Source organism: Babjeviella inositovora (assembly GCF_001661335.1).
Source record: "Babjeviella inositovora NRRL Y-12698 unplaced genomic scaffold BABINscaffold_13, whole genome shotgun sequence".
Lineage (NCBI taxonomy): Eukaryota > Fungi > Ascomycota > Pichiomycetes > Serinales > Babjeviella > Babjeviella inositovora.
This window is the reverse complement of record NW_017566850.1, coordinates 197600-217547: the sequence shown is the minus strand read 5'-3', so window position 1 is coordinate 217547 and position 19948 is coordinate 197600. Positions and strand designations below refer to the sequence as shown.

General features: G+C 50.5%; 7 protein-coding genes across 7 annotated transcripts; 3 read left to right on the top strand and 4 right to left on the bottom strand.

The window, feature by feature from the left end:
• The first annotated feature begins 332 nt into the window (after positions 1 to 332).
• Positions 333 to 2196, top strand: BABINDRAFT_163216 (uncharacterized protein). Its single transcript, XM_019129778.1, has one exon. The coding sequence runs from the start codon at positions 378 to 380 to the stop codon at positions 2064 to 2066; it is 1689 nt and encodes a 562-aa protein (XP_018983157.1). The 5' UTR covers positions 333 to 377; the 3' UTR covers positions 2067 to 2196.
• A 96-nt stretch (positions 2197 to 2292) lies between these two features.
• BABINDRAFT_94480 (uncharacterized protein) lies at positions 2293 to 2889 on the bottom strand. Its single transcript, XM_019132958.1, has one exon. The coding sequence runs from the start codon at positions 2726 to 2728 to the stop codon at positions 2414 to 2416; it is 315 nt and encodes a 104-aa protein (XP_018983156.1). The 5' UTR covers positions 2729 to 2889; the 3' UTR covers positions 2293 to 2413.
• Positions 2890 to 3741: 852 nt separating this feature from the next.
• On the top strand, positions 3742 to 5193 carry PDC2 (Pdc2p; the record flags this gene model as incomplete). Its single annotated transcript, XM_019131271.1, has 1 exon — positions 3742 to 5193. A coding segment is annotated over one exon (1452 nt), but the record flags the coding sequence as incomplete, so codon positions are not given.
• A 1454-nt stretch (positions 5194 to 6647) lies between these two features.
• BABINDRAFT_172605 (uncharacterized protein) lies at positions 6648 to 7208 on the bottom strand (the record flags this gene model as incomplete). The annotated part of the gene is made up of 1 exon (XM_019130897.1): positions 6648 to 7208. The coding sequence occupies one exon, from the start codon at positions 7206 to 7208 to the stop codon at positions 6648 to 6650; it is 561 nt and encodes a 186-aa protein (XP_018983154.1).
• A 440-nt stretch (positions 7209 to 7648) lies between these two features.
• VPS41 (Vps41p) lies at positions 7649 to 11377 on the bottom strand. The gene has a single exon (XM_019129777.1). The coding sequence runs from the start codon at positions 11264 to 11266 to the stop codon at positions 7934 to 7936; it is 3333 nt and encodes a 1110-aa protein (XP_018983153.1). The 5' UTR covers positions 11267 to 11377; the 3' UTR covers positions 7649 to 7933.
• Positions 11378 to 11701: 324 nt separating this feature from the next.
• Positions 11702 to 17988, bottom strand: BEM2 (Bem2p). Its single transcript, XM_019129776.1, has one exon. The coding sequence runs from the start codon at positions 17670 to 17672 to the stop codon at positions 12141 to 12143; it is 5532 nt and encodes a 1843-aa protein (XP_018983152.1). The 5' UTR covers positions 17673 to 17988; the 3' UTR covers positions 11702 to 12140.
• Positions 17989 to 19306: 1318 nt separating this feature from the next.
• Positions 19307 to 19686, top strand: BABINDRAFT_163210 (uncharacterized protein). Its single transcript, XM_019129775.1, has one exon. The coding sequence runs from the start codon at positions 19312 to 19314 to the stop codon at positions 19633 to 19635; it is 324 nt and encodes a 107-aa protein (XP_018983151.1). The 5' UTR covers positions 19307 to 19311; the 3' UTR covers positions 19636 to 19686.
• Positions 19687 to 19948: the final 262 nt, after the last annotated feature.

Sequence of the window (19948 nt, the reverse complement as noted above, 5' to 3'; positions counted from 1 at the left end):
TAGTATGGGAAAGTAACAGACCCAAATCTGAAGGACCCGTGCGGCGGTATGAGCTATCCCATATGGGACCTCCAGTACTGACACCTGAAGCTTACAACGAGTAGTGATAATTGCACAATCACCACTTTTTCTCTCCCCAAGCTCAATTAATTTTTGAAGGTACACACAATTAAACCATAAATCTACTCTGGACCTCTTAGAGGGTACAAGTAGAGGCGTTACATTCCCATGCCACCCACACTCTGAGGTGCCCCATATGCGGCTGTTGACTATCTCGGCGCCGCACCACTCCAGGAATTTTTCACTGAGCCATACTTACCATGAAGTATCAGTTTATATCATACCGTGACACTACCACCCATTGTCTATACACCTTGATGTTCAAAATACAGAACTGTCTAAGACACCAGCGAAGGGGGCTCTTGACGAGACGCTCCCAATCCGTCACGGCTTCGGGTCTCACCCCAGTTCACAATGCCCTCTCCCGCATCCAGAGTCTTAGCCCAGGGTCCGAGATCACATTCACACAGCTTCAGTCGCTTACAGAGGAGCTTCTCAGCATGCAACAAAGTGATACAATACGCCTCGCCGCGTTAGAACCATTGATACGCCCTCACCGCGCACAGTTTTTGGAGTTTATCCACGCCAAATACAAGACCATGTTCGCGGCCAAGCGCTTGGGCGCGATTCTTGCAGAGCAGCGCGTCGAAGAGGCCCATCCCGAAACCAAAATCCTGCGCAATATCCACCAGTTGGAGCCCTTTATCCTCAGTCAACCCTCCATCGTGCTTGACTTTTTGCGTGAGGAGTTTCCTGAAAAGGGTACCGAAATGGTGAGGTTTATCCATAAGGCACGCTCTTTGAATGCGCTAGATGTAGCTTATTTGCTGCCGTTGATCCTGCCACACTACTACGAACTTGCTCGTCTCCTCCGTGATGCCTGTGGGAGTGGGCCCGTATCTCCCTCCATGGCACACAACCTCGCACTCATGGCAGTTCTCCACAATAACCTGTCACAGCAAGCATTTGCGCTCATACACGATGCTCTAGCGGAGAAAATTCCCCTTGACCAGTCCCTCTTGGAGTCGTTTTTTGCCTCGCTAGTAGGGAGCAGCTTGGATGCAGCTTTCACACTCCTCCAGTTGTTGCATTCACACAACCTCCATCACCTCACGTCACACAATTTAAATCTGTTTTTGGCAGAGGCCGCCTCGCAAAGCCAATTTGAGAAAGTCCTATGGGTGTGGAACAAATGCGTGAAAAAGGGCTGGCTCCAGGTGGAAAACGGCTCGCTTATGGCCATTGCCAAAGCAGCCAACCGTCTCGGGAAAACCACGTTTGTGAAGGAAGTGTACCAACACTACATTGTGCACCAGCCTCACCCCCCATCCTTCATTGCCCAGGCCTCTAGTGTGAGCGAGAACCTTCTGGAACTCTACGCATTCAAGAAAGAAGTGATGATATACCGTGTGGAAGACGCGGCCCGGTGGGAAAACCATCGCTCTGTGTTCAAGATCTTCAACGAGAGCTATCACGAGCTTCCGCGCGACGTCAAAGACAGTTTGCGTGTGGCAGACTTTCCACATTTTATCAACTTGCTCGCCAAGCGATACAAGGAAGATTACTATCAGAAAACCTACGGTTCGTCTCTTGAAGAGGTGATGATGGGCAGATGGCGGATGGCTCGCATCATGTTCAACCTCAACATCGTGGCGTTGATCAAGGCCGGTCAGGTCCATTACGCTGTGGACCTCGTCAAGAAGTTCAGGGGGCTCGCGTGGATCCGTATTGACAATGAGACGTTTTTCTACTTGCTCAAGGCTTGCCAGCTCCAGGAAAAAGACGACTTGTTTCTCATCGTGTTGCAGCTCAGGCGCCAGTCCTTCCGCCGCGTCAAGCTCAACTACAATACATACGTCGTGTTATTCCACTACTTTCTCCGCAACCGTGACCTCGCGCTCTGTGAACTCTACCTCCGCGAGTTTGTTCTGAGCGGCTTCACCGTCGATCTGTACTTGGAGACGGTTTTGGGGAGCGAAAGAGAGTTGTTGATGAAGTACAAGTAGCTGGGCGGGTGCTCATAGGAGAAGGTTATGCATAAACCGCCTTTGAATCGCAATATCTGTAAATAGAACGAAATGGTAAAGATTGGTAATTACTGTGGTAGAATTGGCTTATAAAACCGCGACAATGGCATTTAAATTTTCCAGTACACTGAGTGTAGGGGATCTGGTGAATTGAGGTCGCCATATAGGCACAAAATCTGTACAACAAAGTTTAATGAATGGAGCTTCAGTTTCCAAAAACTCTTTAATAGGCCTGTACCAGTTGTATACGAAGATAAGCCACAGGTATTTACGTAGAGCAGTATGGTTGCATCGCGGTACTCCGATTGCCTTCTATCCATGATATTTTATCTCGTCGAATCGCCAAAGTGGCCTGTTGCCTCGCTTTGTCTGAGATGTATTGTTTTGTTAAAGCGGTTCTCGATAATGGCAGACACTGTCCCTGGTGGGTGTACCTGTTCATCTCTATGCATCAAGTCTTTCCTAGCTGCATATGCTTTTCGACAGACCGGGGGATGTCCCAGATTAGTATAAGGTACGGCTGATGAAACTGCTACCTCGTCGAAATCGTCCCCCTGCCGCGAATATCTCCGATGGTTGACGATGCCAACTGCACCTGTAACCATTCTGACGGACTTTACGTGATATTTAGATAGGTGCATGCCATATAGGCTTAACTTTGGTATCTCAACCACCCGGCGAACCTACAGGCATATGCTCCAATCACCCATTTCCCCATAAGAGCATATTGTATGCATGTATGCGGCGCGCGGTCAAACTTGCATATTAGGCTGGCACGGTGAGAGTTATCGGGCTGTAATCACGAAGCTGTAGACATTTTTACACCCAGTGGACTCCTTAACAGTCCCGAAACACCCAATCCTTTCCCTAGCAACTCCGAGTTTTCTTTATTCCGGTATACAACATCCCCCTTGAAACGTATCTCTCCGGTGCTAGTTCCTTGCGAGCTGCCTGCATGCAGGACTTTTTGAAAAACGTTGGCGCATGTCGTGCTTAATGGGGAATTCGTCTCCGGCCGACAGCTCTAGCGCCTTATGTCTCCGACTTTCGAGTTGCACTGACTGTAAAATCATCCCGCATTCGATGAGCAGCTTATTTGAATTGTGCTAACCGTTAGTTTCACCAGATGAGACCGAATTCCCCGACTATCCATAACCTTACCCCTTAGCAAGTCCTATACTGCACGGTCCACCCCTGCTAACTTACAGGAATACCTAGTCCTCACTACACGATTGAAGATTGCTCCAGGAAGCATACTACGCACCAACTGAAGATTTCCATTTGAGAGCCATCCTCTATCTATCTAGGATTTGTGTCCTATCGCCCTCCCTCACCAGCCTCCAAGAGCCTGCGACAGAAGCCTTGACACGCCAACCACCTGCTCCCTCGTGGATTTAATAACTGGATACTTGACAAAAAGACTACCAAAGCATACCAACGCAGTTATTGCATCCTTCAACCACAGTTTGAGTCTGGCCGGTCTTTCCCACCAGATTTTTGTGGGTACGAGTCATTTTCGAATATTCTCTTACACCAAGTCTATCAACATAATCCCTGATTAGACTTTTTGGTTCAGATCTCCCAGACGGTATCTTCCTAGGTATACTCACGTATAACTAGCGCATAACTGCTCTCCCGATTACTAGTTCGCGTCATGGGTTACACAATAAAACAAAAAATTGACATCTGTCTCATGTCGGAGTCCAACCCCGAGATGACCCAGGCAGACCTCGCACTCTGGACCCACCGCAAGTACGGCACCTCCAAACCACCCTCCCAGACCACCATCTCGCGCATTCTTTCCTCTAAAACCCAACTCATCTCCCTGAAAAAGCACGAGTTTGCCTTGATTCGCCGCCGCAAACCTTCCAATCTCGTACTCCGCAACGTGCTCCAGGAGTGGATCTCGCAATCCATCTGGGATGGGATCCCCGTCTCCATTCCTATCATGCAACATGCGGCCCATGACTTTTGGTATCGCCTTCCCAGCGACTTACGCCAGGGTACCGGTGAGTTCAACTCCAAGTGGTGCCACCAGTTTCTTCACAAGGTGAATATCAAGCTCAACTCGTTGGACCACCATGCGCTAACCACGTCCCAACACAAGATCTGGACGTTTGAGGAGCGCGTGGCGCTCCAGGGCGAACTCAGCCAGTACAATGTCAAAGATATCTTCTCTATCGATGAAATCCAGTTGTGCTACAACCTTCCGCTCGATAACGTGTATTACAATGAGTACCCAAACTTTCTCCAGAAAAAGTCTGCCATTCCCCACGTCACCGTGATGTTTGGCATCAACGTGGATGGCTCTGAGCGGCTTGAGCCGTTGATTGTGGGGAATTATGAATATGAACGAAGCGGTGGTACCGGCTATACCTCTGCGGGTCAATCTTCCGCGGGTCAATCTTCCGCAGGTCAATCTTCCGCAAAATACTTTGAACGCAACGGCATCACGTACAAGTCCAACCGCAAGGCGTGGCTCACGTCCACGATGTTCTACGACTACCTCTCAATTTTGGACAAACGGTTGGCGATGACCAACCGCGAGATCGTAATCCTCATCGATGACTGCTCCGCGCACAAAATCATCAACGTGAACTTGATGAAGATCAAGCTCATAGTGACCAACTCCGGTGGCGACTCCAACTCCACGCCCGCAAAGTCCTTCCTCCCCTTCAACTGGGGCATCATCGAGGAGTTCAAGATCCTCTACCGCTTGCAGCAGTACCTTCACATGATCAACGTCCAGCGCAATAGCGAGCACCACCAGTTGTTGCCGTTGACAGCACAGCAGTATCGCATCGGGCTCCTTGACTGCGTTGCCTGGATCAAGCGTGCGTGGGATTCGATCCCCCAGGCCACCGTTCTTGCATGCTGGACGTACTCGCACGTGGTTCCCCCTAACCACCTCACGGATCTCGTGCGCGAGCACCCAGCGCTTAGCCGCGACCCGCACCGTAAGTCTCTCGAGAAGTTGCGCGTGTTGATAGGTCAGTTGCGCGTGAACGAGGTTTGGGACGTCCAGGCGCTCTTGAATCTCGCTAAGGAACGCAAGAACAAAATCTACATTTCCAACCAAGAAATCATTGATGTGTGTATTGTGGACGAAGCCGAGCCTCCCGTCAATAATGTCGACACGTTCGAGCACGATATGATGTCTGAAAGCCCGGGCTCCTTCTCGTCGGTGGACGAGCAAAGCGGCGGCGTCATGAAGTTGTCAAGCATGTCGATCCACGACTTGTTTTCATTCCAGCCCGCGCTATCAAGCCTCGGTGACGCAGGCCTCGCCATTTCCACCACCACCGACTTCTTCCAGGAAGACTCCCTCAAGTTTGGGAAAGAATCCAAGAAAGGCGTAATCCTGGAAAGGCAGGCCCCGGCTGTGTCGGGATCAAACGAGGATTCCACTCAAGGCAAGACAGTTTTTAAGCCCACCGTTTCATCTCTCTCTTTCGAGTCCAGTTTCCATCTCTGTGACAAAGGATTCTTACCGTTTGATGGACATGCTGCGGATTTGCCGCCGTACCAGTACAATCTGCATGACACCACGTTCAACGACCGACACTTCCATCAGCTTGGTGAAATGGGAACAGATTCCCGTGTCCAAATGCCCAGCGGCCTTGCATATGCGATACAAGATCGCGAGAAGACGTTACATATACCAGATCAGGGATCCCATAAACACGCTCTTTCGTCGTCGGACCTTCAGGGGCTCGCATATTGCTACAGAAAACACGCCACCGACGAAACTCCATTATCACGAGTGCTCCAGGACGATTATGCCATTCCATCAACGCAACACAGGTCAGAAGATGTGTCTACACGGGCAAAGGTGTCCTTGTTGAGCCAGGTTCTCCGGCTCTCGGATGACGGCCAGCTCGAGTTTAGCTCGCTGACCGTGCATGAAATCAAGACTGCGTTGATGGGCAGTTTGAATGAGTTAAAGCAGGAGGAGATGTTGCACGGAATGGGTTACAGTTGAAGCTGAAATGCATCATGTCGCAACTACTTAGAGTTTTGGTGATTCCGTGACGGTTGTTATCCCGTGGAGTTTGGTGATATTTAACCATCACGGCTGAGATGCATTAGTTCATTGGTAAATGGTGTAAGTATCTCTGAGATGAAGCAAAAAGGGAAAATGGATATGATTTTTATGTAAATTAGTCCATGTAGGCCCCGGATATGGAGGGTTCAGGACAATAATGGACTGATCCCATCGAAACGCAAGGGGTAATACCGCTTTTGTGAAGCACCGTTCGAGCGGGTTTAAGATCCACAGAGTATATACCGAATTCAAGACCTCCAGATTACCGCTTTCCGGAAACTTGTATATATGGACTATATAAGACTCCCCTCGTTTGCCATACTTCAGTAACACCCAAACATAGCTCAAGCTAAAAATCCTATCATGCTACTGTATATCTATCTCTGCATCAGAAATATTCCGTTTATTACTGCAACATGTGTGCTATATCTCGATACGGCCAAGACTAGGTGGCCACAGGGCGTGTTCTTGTATACAATAGATGTCAGGATGTACGGACGGCATCGAGTCTCTGCTCAGAAAAAGGCTGCAAAAGGGTTCATTCTGCTGAACGCACTTCCCAATATGCTGGACGTGAGATTGTTGGCCTTGCCAAACTTGTCACACTTGGTGAACGCAAGTGTGTTTGTGATATTCAAAATTACGGCAATCCCCACCAAAATCAAGGATAAGAACTCAAACTTCAAGATGGCAATGATGGCAAAAACGATCCACAAAACCGGTGATACATACATCATGGTCCAGAACACGTTGGAGTCAATTGGATTGATGTATCTGTCCGGATCGGCAGTTTCAAAAACCCACACGGTATCACCTTCCTCTGACGTCTCATTCCACCATCTCAACCCCACCAAGAGTCTACCCAGCACATTCTTTACGTTCCAGAAGTCTGCGGCAAGAAGGAGGATCACCACGATGAACTCGAGAATAAAATTGCCCGTCAAAAAGACCCCTAGCAAGTACATGGTTAAGGACCCAAGACGGAACCCAAGGAAAAAGAGCAAGGCGATGGGGTGCGACGACTGCTTCAAGCGCTCCAAAAGCGTGGTCGGTTGGGCTTGTGGCGTGGTGTTCATAGGCGTGGACTATCACTGTTAGTATTCGTTGCGTAACACTCAGGTAAAAGCAACTTACCATTGTTGGATTAACGGTTGGGTGAAGTGCAGTTGCTTATCCAAAAGTGCTGGCTTGAAATGTCTGATAGATACGTATGTGTCTGGGGGCCAAGAGTCGTGGCATGCCCAGGTGTCAATGCCGATACATCCTGCATAGCCGCGATAGGCGCATCAGGTGGAATGTTTAGTAAATCATCAATAGGTTGTTAAAAAGGAGGCAAAAAAATAGGTGAAAAGTATAACTTCTGGTTTGATGTGTTTTTTTTCTTTATTCTAGTTTTTCCTGCTTGGTTTGATCACTCTAATGTCAGGTTTTATGGCTCGTGGAGAATAGGGTCCGTGTAATCACTTGCGAGGGGCTGTGCTATCGCTCTGCTGCAAGTATTTACTTATAACCTTAACATAAATTTTACTAGCTATTCATCATATAGTTTCAAGGGAAATAACAGCTCTAGAGTGAAATTTGTGGACAAAGTATTCCAAACTGATAACATCAACATATTTGACCATTAGACACATTTAGGCACGAAAGACGATACAGCTTTAGAGTCCCCAGGCTGAGGAGTCCGCGGTGGTTATCCACCGAACAATGTACCTGGGAAAACAACCCAACCAATTGGGTTCGGCTGAAATCCTATATAGCCGTACCTCGTAAAAACCTTGCAAGGTTATCCATACATGGCAGCTCATGTCACCTTTGCCTCGACAATATACTCCTGGTGAATGAGCTTATCCCGTAATGTTCTGCTGAAGCCACGCCAGACCAAATCCTCTCCTAGGAAATCCTTCTCAGTGACCAATGTCTCCTCCAGGATACGCTTGATAACTGTCTCGAACTTGTCAAAAATTCCGACATGCTCGTCCGGAGCAACTTCGAAACCCCGGGTCTTCATATCCACAAACCCACTGGAAGTCTGTCGGTTTTGAGTGCTAATAATCTGCGACACTTTCTTGTTGACCAACAAGCTTAGATCGTTGTTAGCGGAGATCTTGCAAATGGAGGCCCGTAAGCCTTGGATTTCCACGTCGTGCGGAATTTTGGAAACGATATCTACAGGGTCAATGTGGTAGTCGATGGAAGAAGCTGATATCCCCGCACACCCTTCGTTGAAATCGTTCGAAAGTTCTATCAAGGCCCTGATAAATTTGGGCTTATCCATGGAATAGTCAATCAAATACTCCCAGAGTTCTCGGTCATGCTGCGTCTGCGTAAACGAGATAGCGTACTCAGCGTCGCCAAGTTCGTTGATAATCAACATAAGCGCCTTCCGGTTTTGGCCCACCTTACCCAACAAGTACACGAGCTCCGGCACCATCCGCTCCTTTTCACACAACTGGATTGCTCGCTCGATATCATAATGGTTGTGTTTGGACAAATACTCCAACAAACCATCAGTGCAGAAGCGGATGTATAGCGAAACAAGGCCATCCTGGAAGGGAATTGTCGAGTCGGTGTCTACCTTCATTAACTTTCTAAGGTAGAGAAACGAAATGTACTGCAAGTCACGCTGATTCAAGAGGTCCACTAGCACCTCTGGTTTGAGCTCGTGTCGGTGATGGATTAAAAGCTCAATGTGCGGAGAGAGCTGTTTTTGTAGCTGTGACACGAGCACCGGCGGCCCCGCGCCTGAATGGACCAATTCCTGTTCTTCAAGAGACAAATTCATGGTGAGGATGGTGGGAATCAAGTCAGCGTGACTGGCCAAAAGGCTGTGACGCGAAAGAATCTTGAGGGTATCTGAACGCCTGAGAAGCATGAGATGGGGGATGGCAAGTGCAGCATCGAAGGTGTCGATGTATATCTGAGTAAGAGCTTCGCGTAAATAGTGGCATTCCGTGGTCTCTAGGTACTCTTCCATGGCATTCTCCACTATTTTGACGCTGTACAACGATCGGTTCCATTTTCTGAGCAACACAATGAACGCATTGGTATTTTTAGCGTGTAGGTAGTAGAGCAAAAAGGTGTCGTAGAAGTTGGCATCGAGGTGGATTGACTGGGGGATAATAGGGGCCACCAACGGAATGTGTCCGGAGGAAATGAACTTCCCAAGCCACATTTCCCACTGCTGTGTAAGGTTCGCCATGTAGTTCTTGTCGACTTTGCCGCCGGCGCCATGTATCGAGGAGTACTCTGGGTCTAGCAATACGGCCATGAACGTCGCAGCCGCGAGCCAGTCATCAGCCTCAACCAACACTGCTAGATGCTTGGTTCCGATTATAAGCCGCTCGTCTTTGGAGATGATAAACTCGCTGATTTCCCACGCCTTGTCAAAGGCCCCTGCATCTAGGTACCAGTCCACACGATCCTTTAATGTCAATTCTTCAGCAACTACCCCGTCGTGGGCGCTCACCACGAGGTACAGCTCGATGGCCCCGTTGGAATACTTGTGCAAGTGGTAGTCGTTCAACCCCAAGCTGGCGGCAGTGTATAGCCCGATTTCCTCCTCCAATACGAGTTCGCCGTCGGTGGAGTTTACAAGCATGAGCTCGGGTGAATTCTGACCCGGGGTGTACGCGAGCAACATAAGGAGGTCATTCTTGAAGGAACAGATGCCTGCAATCAACGCGTCGAGTTTTAGAATGTTTTCAAGCGTGACCCCAATGATTTTGGCCTTGGACGTGAACGTAGCGGTGGAGATAATAGACTGAGAGTCTACGAGAGATCCAAGAAGCTCGTGTGACTTGATTTCAAGCTTGAGTGACCAGATGTAGGTAGCCCATGCCACGAGAATGGTGTCGTTTTCGGGAAAGTTCACATGTGGCCAGTAGAGGTCTGCGCGGAGAATTCCCTCGGGCTTGTCGATTTGAAGGAGAAACTTGCGCAAGGCGAGACTATAGAACGAAATCCCGGCGTCGTTAACCCAGATGAGGAGGTCCTCTTTGCACTGGATGCTGATGATGCCCCCAGCGTTTTCGGTGTTGAGGGTGGTGTCCTGTCTCTGGCCGATCCAGTTGCGGCTGGAAAGAATCACTTTCTCGGAGTTGCCACCAGAAACAAACATGCGGGCCTTGTTGTAGTTCTTGAGGAGCACCACCGAATGGATTGGTCGTTTGAAGTCAAATGCGGTAATGTCTTTCGGATCCACGATAGAACCAATCACCACGGTTCCGTCCATAGATCCAGTGGCTACAAACTCCCCATCAGTGTGGATCGAGAGGATGGAGGCCCGGTGGGCCCGGAACGTGCGAATAGGGGTGTAATCGGGCTTGCAAAGGTGTACCATTCCCGAATGGGTGGCAAAAATGAAGATGCTTTCGTTGACGTGGAGGCAGGACACGGGATCACGCTTGAAGAAGGTAGATGGGAGCTTAGACAAGCGGGAGTATTTGAGTAATGGTGGTTCGTCCTCCTCAGCCTCGGAATCTGTATCGTTGTCATTGAGTCCAGCTTTGTTGGCACTTGATTCATCTAGGTTTTTCAACAGCTCAGAGGGTGTATCAATGATACTTGTATGGTTTTCATCTCCATCAATGAGGTCTTCTCCATCAATATGGTCTTCTCCATCAATATGGTCTTCACCTTCAACAAGGTCTTCTCTATCAACGAAGTCTTTTTCATTAATATGGTCTTTTTCACCAATATGGTCTTCTCTACCATCGTGGGGGTGTGGGTCATTTTCCACAGCTTTTGTCGTGGCCTTTATCGTGGCTTTGCCGTTTTGATGTGTGGTTTGCTCGCGTATAGCATTCTCTTTGGGTATCTCAGCGTGTGGACCATGTCCGCCAGAAACTCCTTCGGTGAGAACAGCATGTGTGCCAGCGTCATCCGTCTCATTGGAGTGGCTCGTATTGCTTGAACACAATCCAACCATCACCCCACCACCATTAGTTATAATATCTTTCTGCCCGTCATTATCGGATTGACTCGACTTAGTAGAATCCGGTGCTGCTGTATATAGCTCATTTAGTCCCAGTTGTGTATTTGTTTGTGCAGTCGACTCTTCCAGGGACATTCGCACTGTGACCAGATCCGCCCCAATCGCATAATCGTTGGTGGATTCAGTCTCTGTGGAATCCATTCTGTCTTGATAATCGCTGGTTGAGAGGCTTTCTATTTCATGTCTTATGAATTGGGCGTGAACCTTTTTGCTGGGTCATTGCCAGCGCTTATCAGATTGTCTCAAGGCCGCACAGCACGTGGCGAGTCTACAGTGCGTGCGGCTCGGTGGGCTGCTTGGGTAGAGACACAGGAATGGCATGTATTAAACGTGAAGACGACGAAGGTTGACCATGTATGACTTTGACACGCAGATGGGGGGCTGGCTCATCTACAATAACTAGGATTACTCTCGAAGGTAGGGCACAGGAAAAAAATATACTCATAGGACATTGGTATGTGCCTGCATAAATAGCAACTCTCAACGGATAATGGAAACGTTCAACTGTAAGTTTCCTTTATCACATTCATCAGAGTGGCAATATATAGCGTTGTCTGACTCGAGCTGAAGGAAGTTGTTTTTACATTCCGGTTTGATGTATACGCCGAACATAGACAAAAATATTAAACTAGACAAAAAGGTATACAGAAATAGGACTTTAATAGAGAAAGGGGGATGACAGGGGATGGTAAAAACGAAAAGGACGGTGTTAACAAAGGAGCCAACAAAAGGGAGTATAGCACAGAATTAAAGGAGAAGGAAACAGGTAAATCAAAGAGATCAGGCACAACACAAGAGACTTGTCAACCAGGAAAACTAGGTGAAGGTGCAATCATAGTACCAAAAACCCATAATAGTATGTGCACAAATTTCAACAGCCTTGTCAGCAAAAAGGTCAGGTTACGGCCACCACAAGTGGAAGGAGGTATACCATTGCTTCGTCCCCCCTGCCATCAGAACAGTGAAGTTTTCTCTCTCCGAACTGCAACACCTTCAATACCTCTACTCTGGGTCCTTATTCCGGTATTTCATTCCCCAAAAAGATATACTCATAAAGCCCAATCAACTCGTCCACAATTGGATTGATCGAACCGATGTTCGCCACCAACTCCGAGCTGCTTGGCTCGGTAATCGCCGGGCCAATCACCGTAGAAAGGTTCAAGCTCCCCATCTTGTTGAATTCCTGGTGAGCACTGATCTTGCTCATGTGCCCGATCAAGCGCCTCAAGAAGTTGTAGTTGTGGAACGGCAATTTTGTCAAAATCTCCGTGTAGTGTGCCACCTTTTCTGCCGTGTCGGTGCAGCGGGTACTGCGGAAGGCAAACAAGTCCGCAATCACGTCATCGGTGATGAGAGCATCCGGCAACTCGCGGAGATACAACTTGACACAGCCCGTCAAAGTGTGCACGTCGATCTTCTTGTTGGAGTGGAAGTTGTAGTCGCCCAGACGGTCGACCTCGTTCCTGAGGTATTGCAACTCATTGATACTCGGTGAGATACGGTAGATCCCCAACTCCTTGACGCCCAGGAACTCGATCTCGTTAAACACCTTCTCCAAGATGATTGGCACCGTCAGGTTCTCGCGGTTACACACAATTTCGAGCGGTACCCCGAAGATGAGGTTCTGCGACACACGGAAGTTTAGCGTGCGTGAGAAGAACCAGTGGCGGTTTGCGTAGTCAAGTTTCTTCAACCATTCGTGCATCTCATGCTCCAGCGGCGCCTGGAAAAAGTACTTTTCATTCAGGGTGTCCAGGTCGATTTTGAAACTGCATGGCAGGATATACACTGGGAAGATACGCTTGCTGCGGAGGTTGATGGTAAAGGCCGGTTTGACCTTGGCGTCAAAGTGCACGTGGGGGTTAGGCAATTCGTGGGGGGAGACGACGCGTTCGGGCGTGTTGGACGATGCAAATGCGGGCACGAGCGAGAACGGCCGCGACTTGTTGAAGAGCCCGGAAATCTTGAAGCGCGAGGTCGAGTTGAGCTTGTACGCCATGGACTGGCGCTTGACGGTGGCGGCGGTCTTTGTCTGTGTTGGCGCTGGAGCCTTGGCCTGCTTTACCGCACGCTTTCCGTTGTCGGCCTTGAGGATCTTGTACTGCGCGTCGATGACGGCGCGGAAGATCTGCGCTTTTTCACGCTCGTACGCATTGAAATCGCGCAACGCCTTGTTGTTGATGAGATGGTCACTCAAGCGAATGAGAAACTCAAAGTCATTGAAACCGTGGGTGATCTCCGTCGGCTCCGCACGCTCCACCACAAAGTTCTGGAGGAACTTGTACGTGAGGTAACGCTTGCCAAAGTGAATGAGCTTGCGCGACGGATCGAAGTTGGACACACGGTTCATGGCGAGGAGGTTCTCCAACACCCACCCAAAGCACGGGAGGAACTTCTCGTCGAGGTTGGGCAACGTCGCAGGCGCAATGTGCGGGAGCATCGACTCAAGGTCATCGAACGTCCCGCCACTGCCCAGCTTGAGCAGGTCGGCCGAGCGCACCCAGAAATTGGCAAAGTAGCGGCTCTCTGGCGAGTAGATCGTGTTGGTGAGCGCACTCTCGATGAAGGACGGGATCGGCCCAACCCCGGGAACCGAAACCTTGTACTCGCGCATCTTCATCTTGGCCACACGTGTCATGATGAGAATCGTCTTCATGCGCTGGAAGCGCTCGTCCACGGTGATGGTGAGGTCCGTGATCTGGAGCAAGAGGTAGTTCATGAACTTGAGGTACAACTTGAACAACTTCTTGAAGATGAGCGGGAACTTCAGGATCAACAACTCATTTTTCGCCGGGTCGTGGACGGAGCTGAAATAGTTGAAAATGTTAGACACAATGAGGTTCTCTTCGGTGGTCGACTGCTTCTGGAGCGAGAAGCTGAGGAGGTGATTCTTCTGGAACTCAATCTCGAAGATCTTCGACACCTCGAACCAGTCCGCGAGAGAGATGTTGTCGTAGAAGAATGCGATGAAGTTGTTGAACTTGTTCAAGAACTTTTCAATTTTGGCAATGTTCTTGTACGACGGGAGGTTGCGGTTCAATGGCACCTCCACAAGGTTGTTGTTGAATCGGAACGTCTGGAGGAGGAGCTCGTCCACCTTGGGAATGTCGCTCGGCCGGTATGTCTTGCGGATAAAGTTCTTTTTGAGTTGACGGCTTAACCCGAGAAGTGTCTCTAAGTCTGCCACGCCAGCCTCCTTCCAGTGGTCCACCTCATCGCTCACGAGCTTCAACAACTCGATCATTAACGCCTTGTTATTGAGGTCAACCACAAAATTGTCGTAGAACCGGTCCACCAAGACGGTGAGCGCGCGGAGAATGTTGGTCTGGATCGCAAGCGCCGCAGCCTTCGTCGCTACCGCAGCCTCCTCGTCCCCCTCCTCATCCGCATCCCAGTCGGGGAACGCGAGGTGAGGCTCGCGCACCAAATGGCTCGCGGCCGCGCGCGCGCGCGCGAACCGGTGCGTGAGGAGTGCAATGAGAGTGTTGGTCGATGTGAACGACGTATAGTTGAGAAGAAACACCTCGCGGAACTCATCGGCATGAAGCGTCACGTCCGCCTGCGCGTAGTTACGGGTATCCACCACGAGTAAATCCACGAGAGCGTCGAGCGACCCGTACTTGGGGATGAGCTTGTAACTACGCGGCGCTGCAGCCTCCTCGGGGGTGTGAACGGAGGAGGTGTGCGTGATAAATGAGAGTGCATCATAGTTTGACGATGCATCGGCCACATCGTCACGTGTTCCAGTGAGCGTCGCATCGAGTTCCGCGCCCAAGGACGGGTCGAGCGTGGACGTTGTGGCATGTGGACTAGCAAGGCTCTGCGAGCTGGCGAGACCTTGCGAAGCCGCAGATGCATCTGAAACTACGGCAGCCACAGCTGCGCTCGATCCGTCCTCGTCGGGCTCTGACTCTCCCTCGACCTCTGACTCGCCAAACACTTCGTCTACACCAAACGTTAGCGTGTCGTTGACCACGATCGACCGGGGCGGCGCGTCAGGATCATTGCCGCGCCCGTCGTGCTCACCGAGTTCCACGCGGAAGTACTTGTTGTTAAACAACGGGAGGCGCTCGTCCGGCGTTGCCGTCTCGATTGTGTGCAACACGAGCAGATTGGACGACGTGCTTGGTGGGAGGCGCTCCGTGCGGATGTACTCCTCCGCGAGACTCGGCTCGGCCACGAGCGACAACTTCATGATACGTTCGAGGTTGTACAGGTCGTAGTTGACCTCGAGAAGTTTGTAGAGGAGGCGCTGGATGTGCTCATCGGGAGTACCGGAATCACGCGAGCGCGCAAGGTCGGGGTCGCTGGGACTCTGTGCCATTTTCTCGGTCTCCTCACGCACAAGTTCATCGAACGCGGTGGTGTCAGGCTCGGACGACACAGCGGTTGCGGGCGAGTCGACGGTCTCGGTGGCCACGCCCGGCGGCGTCGCCGGGCGCTCAGGCTCCTCGCCGATGTGGAGGAGCTTGTCAAGGTCCAGGTTCAATAACAGAATGTTGGCCTCCAGGTAGCTCTTGAGGATATTGAAGTTCAACTGAATGCTCTCTTCGGTGTCGGTCATGTTCTTAAGGAAGTCGGCCCAGCGGTTGAAGGAGTACTTGATGCGCTTGAAATTGCGGTCGTACTTGCGCACGTCGAACTGCTCGTTGTAGATGATGAGATCACCGAAGAATGGAATGACATGCCGCTTGGAGTAGTTCTTGCCGAGGCCCTTGGGCGCGATCACGTGGTACAGCGTCTTGAAGTTGTTCAAGATGTGGCGGTCGAGCTCGAACACCACTGGCGACCAGTCGTGGCGAAGGATCTTTACGTACTGCGGTTCGACATGCGCCCACACTTTGCGAAGGCGAAGCACCGGCTGCGAGAGGATAACCGTTGCAATTCCGAGCCACGAAACCATGTTACCTGTCTTGTCGAGGAGACACCCGAGTTGAATCCACTTCTGGAGGATGCGCGCCTTGACGTCTGGCGTATTCTTCTCCACAAGAAGGTGGTGCACAAGGAGCCGCGCGAGGTAGTGGATGTGCGTATTGTTGTTGAAGATTAGGGGGTTGCGCTTGAAGTAGTCGTACTGCGCGAGGTTGGTTGCGATGAGGAGTGATTTGTCGATTTTCTGATTCCACGTAGTGTTGAACTTGAGGTCGATCATGTTAATCTGCCCGATGAACTGGAAGAGATCGATCTTGAGAAAGAACGTGGAATTGAGTTCTAGGAGAGGGTTGACGGTTTCTTCCTCCTCGCCCAACGGGCCGAGGGTGAGCGCGTGGAGCAGCCGCTGGCGCATGACAATCGCCTTTTTGAGCTCGTCGATGTTGGCAAAGACCGAGATGACCTCGAGGAGCTCGAGGATCATGTTGAAGTGCTCGGGGTTGAGCATGAGCCCGAAAAAGTTGTCGTTGAGGTTTTTGACGAGGGTGGTGAGGCGGGAGATCATGCGCGACGCCGCAGAGGTTTTAGCTGGAGCGTCTACGAGGGCTAGCGCCTCCGGATCTTCTTCCGTATCTACTTCGGCGTCCGCATTGACCGCGGGGCTTGTGTTGCCCGTGGCTCCGTTCACAGAGCTCCCTTCGCTCGCCTCACTAACCATCCGCCCGTATAAACAAAAGTACTTTAAAAACCGGTCAAACTGCGCAAATAACGGCGTGAGATAAATGAGGTGGTTTACCTTATCAGTCACCTCATCACCTGCGAAAAGGATGTAGTGCACGATGCTCTCGACGGAGCCGCCCACGACCGTCCCCTCGCTGTCAAGTTGGAGATCCGGGTGTGGTCCCTGTGTGGACGCGTAGATGATCTTGGTTTCTTCGAGCGATACAGTTTCGAGAATTGTGCCGGCGATCGACACATCGTCACTGGTAATGGACGCCGCGAAACTTGCGGCACCGTACGCAGGGTTGGGCGGGAGGGCGACGGCGGTCGCGTCGCTGTCACGCGTGGAAATGGATGCCGCTGAGTTGGATACTGCAGAGCTGGACGCCGCAGAACTGGTCGCCACATCGCGCGCGGTAGACGCCGTAGACCCAGTATCCGACGAGAACGACGGATGGCGTCCCTTCAACGACGTGAGCAACGCCATGTTCTGGTCCACCACGCTCGCCGCGTCCAACTTGAACAGGCGCACGTTCAAGCTGTTGGGCGCCTTGTACAAGTTGAGGATCGCGCCGCGGAGCTCCGCACGGTATAACCGCAAGTCTTCCTCGGAGGATGACCCGTTGGGGCTAAAGTTGACCCACGCATTCTTGATAAGCTTGGTGTCGAACGAACTAGTGATCAACTGTGAGATGTCGTACTTCGGCGAGGCGCTGGGCACAGGCACAGACTTCGGCATGCGTACGGACGCGTCGTCGCGTGCGTCTTTATCGTAGAACGTCATGGCCCCAGACATGTTGGATGCCACACGCGTGAGGTTGTTTGTGTAGAGCGACGAGCTTTCCAGCTCGAGGGCCGATGACTGCATGGCAGGCGGCGGCAACGGCGGCGGGCTCTGCTGATAGTTGGTAGACAAACTCTTGCGCTTCTCTTTTCTCTGCCAGATTTTCTTCATGGTTGCGTCAGAAATGAAGAGGTTGTGGAGTGGGTATGAGACGTATTAGATATTAAATGTAGATAGGAACGGTAACGATCAAATGGGCGACAAATGGCGATCGCTGGTATCAGACGGTAATGGAGTGGCCAAACGGAAGAGGTGGCTCAGATTAGTCAATAAGCAAAGGGGCGGGTCTGGGCTCTGAGGCAGTAAAGAAGGACCAACGATACAAATGGCAGTAATACAACTAGAATGACAGTGAAGACCAGTGGTAGCGAAAGGCTTTTCTTTGGGGAAACGTGTCGCGGAAAGCGTCGCTTTATTTTTCGTGCGCCTGGCTAGAGAGGATGCAGGTGCGTGGCTGTATAACGTATCTCTCCCAACATACTGCAAAACCGTGTACACACTGGTGAAGACAGAATCGATACCTCGCCCTGCGGAGAGTGCGTGTCTGGCTCGGGACGTCGGCACGAGGTAAAAATAGACCAGCGCGACGCATGTGAAGAAGCGTGCGAGCATGGAGACGCAAGGCAGACTATCTACCGTCCACGGAACAACGTCTCTGTCGCCTCACGCACCGCAAATCGACCCCGGATGTACGTATCTTCTGGTTGGCAACGTATGTGCACCCGCCTGGATTCCAGAAGGCGACCTTGCTGAGCCCCAAAGCGCTTGGCCGTGAATCGATAGCATGGGGCTGGATATAGCCCTGATAGGTCTCTTTTGGTTTACGAGATATAGGCCCCCCCTGGTGGGTGGACGGTTCCTAGCCGGGTTTAACCAAATGCGAAGCTGGTACGCGGTAATTTAGTGGATCGGGGAATAACTCTACATGACTCCTAGACTAAAGGCTTCGTGTAGCATGTCTGAGAACACGGAGTCGCATGCCAAAGCTGAACTGGAAACGTTGGTGGAACTCTGGGCCATGGTTTAGTGCTTCGATGAGGTAACTCGGTTCGTACTGTAGCGCTCTGGATTCCAGTACGTTATGGTCTATATGAGACTATAACCGTGTTCGCCTTTATATATTTTCACCGAGTTTTTTTTTGAATATTGCTTTGAAATTCATGTGAACCCCCAGCATCCTGCTTCGGTGGCTGAGTAAGTATGTATTATCCATGTTACATCATGCCGGCTGATTAGCTTTATTTTTCATGCACCTCGCGTTGGATCTCGCGTCACCGTGACATCTCTCCGAAATCGATACATGTAGCTAAACAATAGCCATGGAAGAGCTATGCGCCATTACGCACATATCTCCGCCGCATACCCTGTCCCAACGCAGTCCTCAGTTGCGCCTAGCTTTAGAGTAGACTCGTACCACAATTGTCAATTGGTACGAATCCATACGCTCACAGCTGCTTCTCATATTCCTGAAGATAAAATAGAGTGTGACTAATATTACTGGGGTTTCAACACCGCTCAATCGGATGAGTTTTCCGTGGTCGCGACTTGCGTCGATCTGAGGCGCACCTGCGGCTCATGACTGCAGCCGGAATGCGAAGACGCCGACAGATTTCTGTCGTACATATCAGATGGCGGTTTCGCACCTTGGAGAATTATATCGGCTGTTTATTTTGTGCTTAACGGTTTATTAAGATATAACTAAAGAAGGATTGTGGGGTAATTTTCTTTTGTTAAAAATTTGCCCTCAACAATGACGTACCTCGACATCTCCGACAACGACATTGGAGACGCCAAGGTTGATCGCATAGAGGAGGTTCGTTTCCCAGCGTCTCTCGATAATCTCTGCATAAGCGATAGCGAAAAGCTTTTCGTAGCATACGACCCGGAGAAGGTTTTGTTTCCTCAGAGCATGGAGTCTTTCGAGGGGTACAACACTGGCCGCCAACGCGATAGGGATTTTGCCGAGAACCCCATTGGCCAATACTTTGCTAAGCAGATGGGATTCCCTTTTCTGATGGGAATGGATATTTCTCTGGTTGATGAGGTAGAACTGTTTACCAGTGGACGGGCCTAACAACTTGCATAACCCGGACTTAGATATTGCCGAGGCAAAGCAAACCCATGAACGAATCATGAACAAATCATGAACAAATCATGAACAAATTATGAGCAAATCATGGATGGTATCGTTTAGTAGTGGCCAGAAACCTAGAGGTTCGTCCAAACCAGAGATAATTCAAGAGTCTGGTTACTATATACAAGCTGTCGCTTAGGCTGCAGCTCTGGTACAGGCCACACAAAGATCAGATTCGGGGGAGAGCAAACTGGATCTCCGTAAACCCCGTATAGATTAACCACCTTAAAAAGATAACAGCTACTAAAGATAT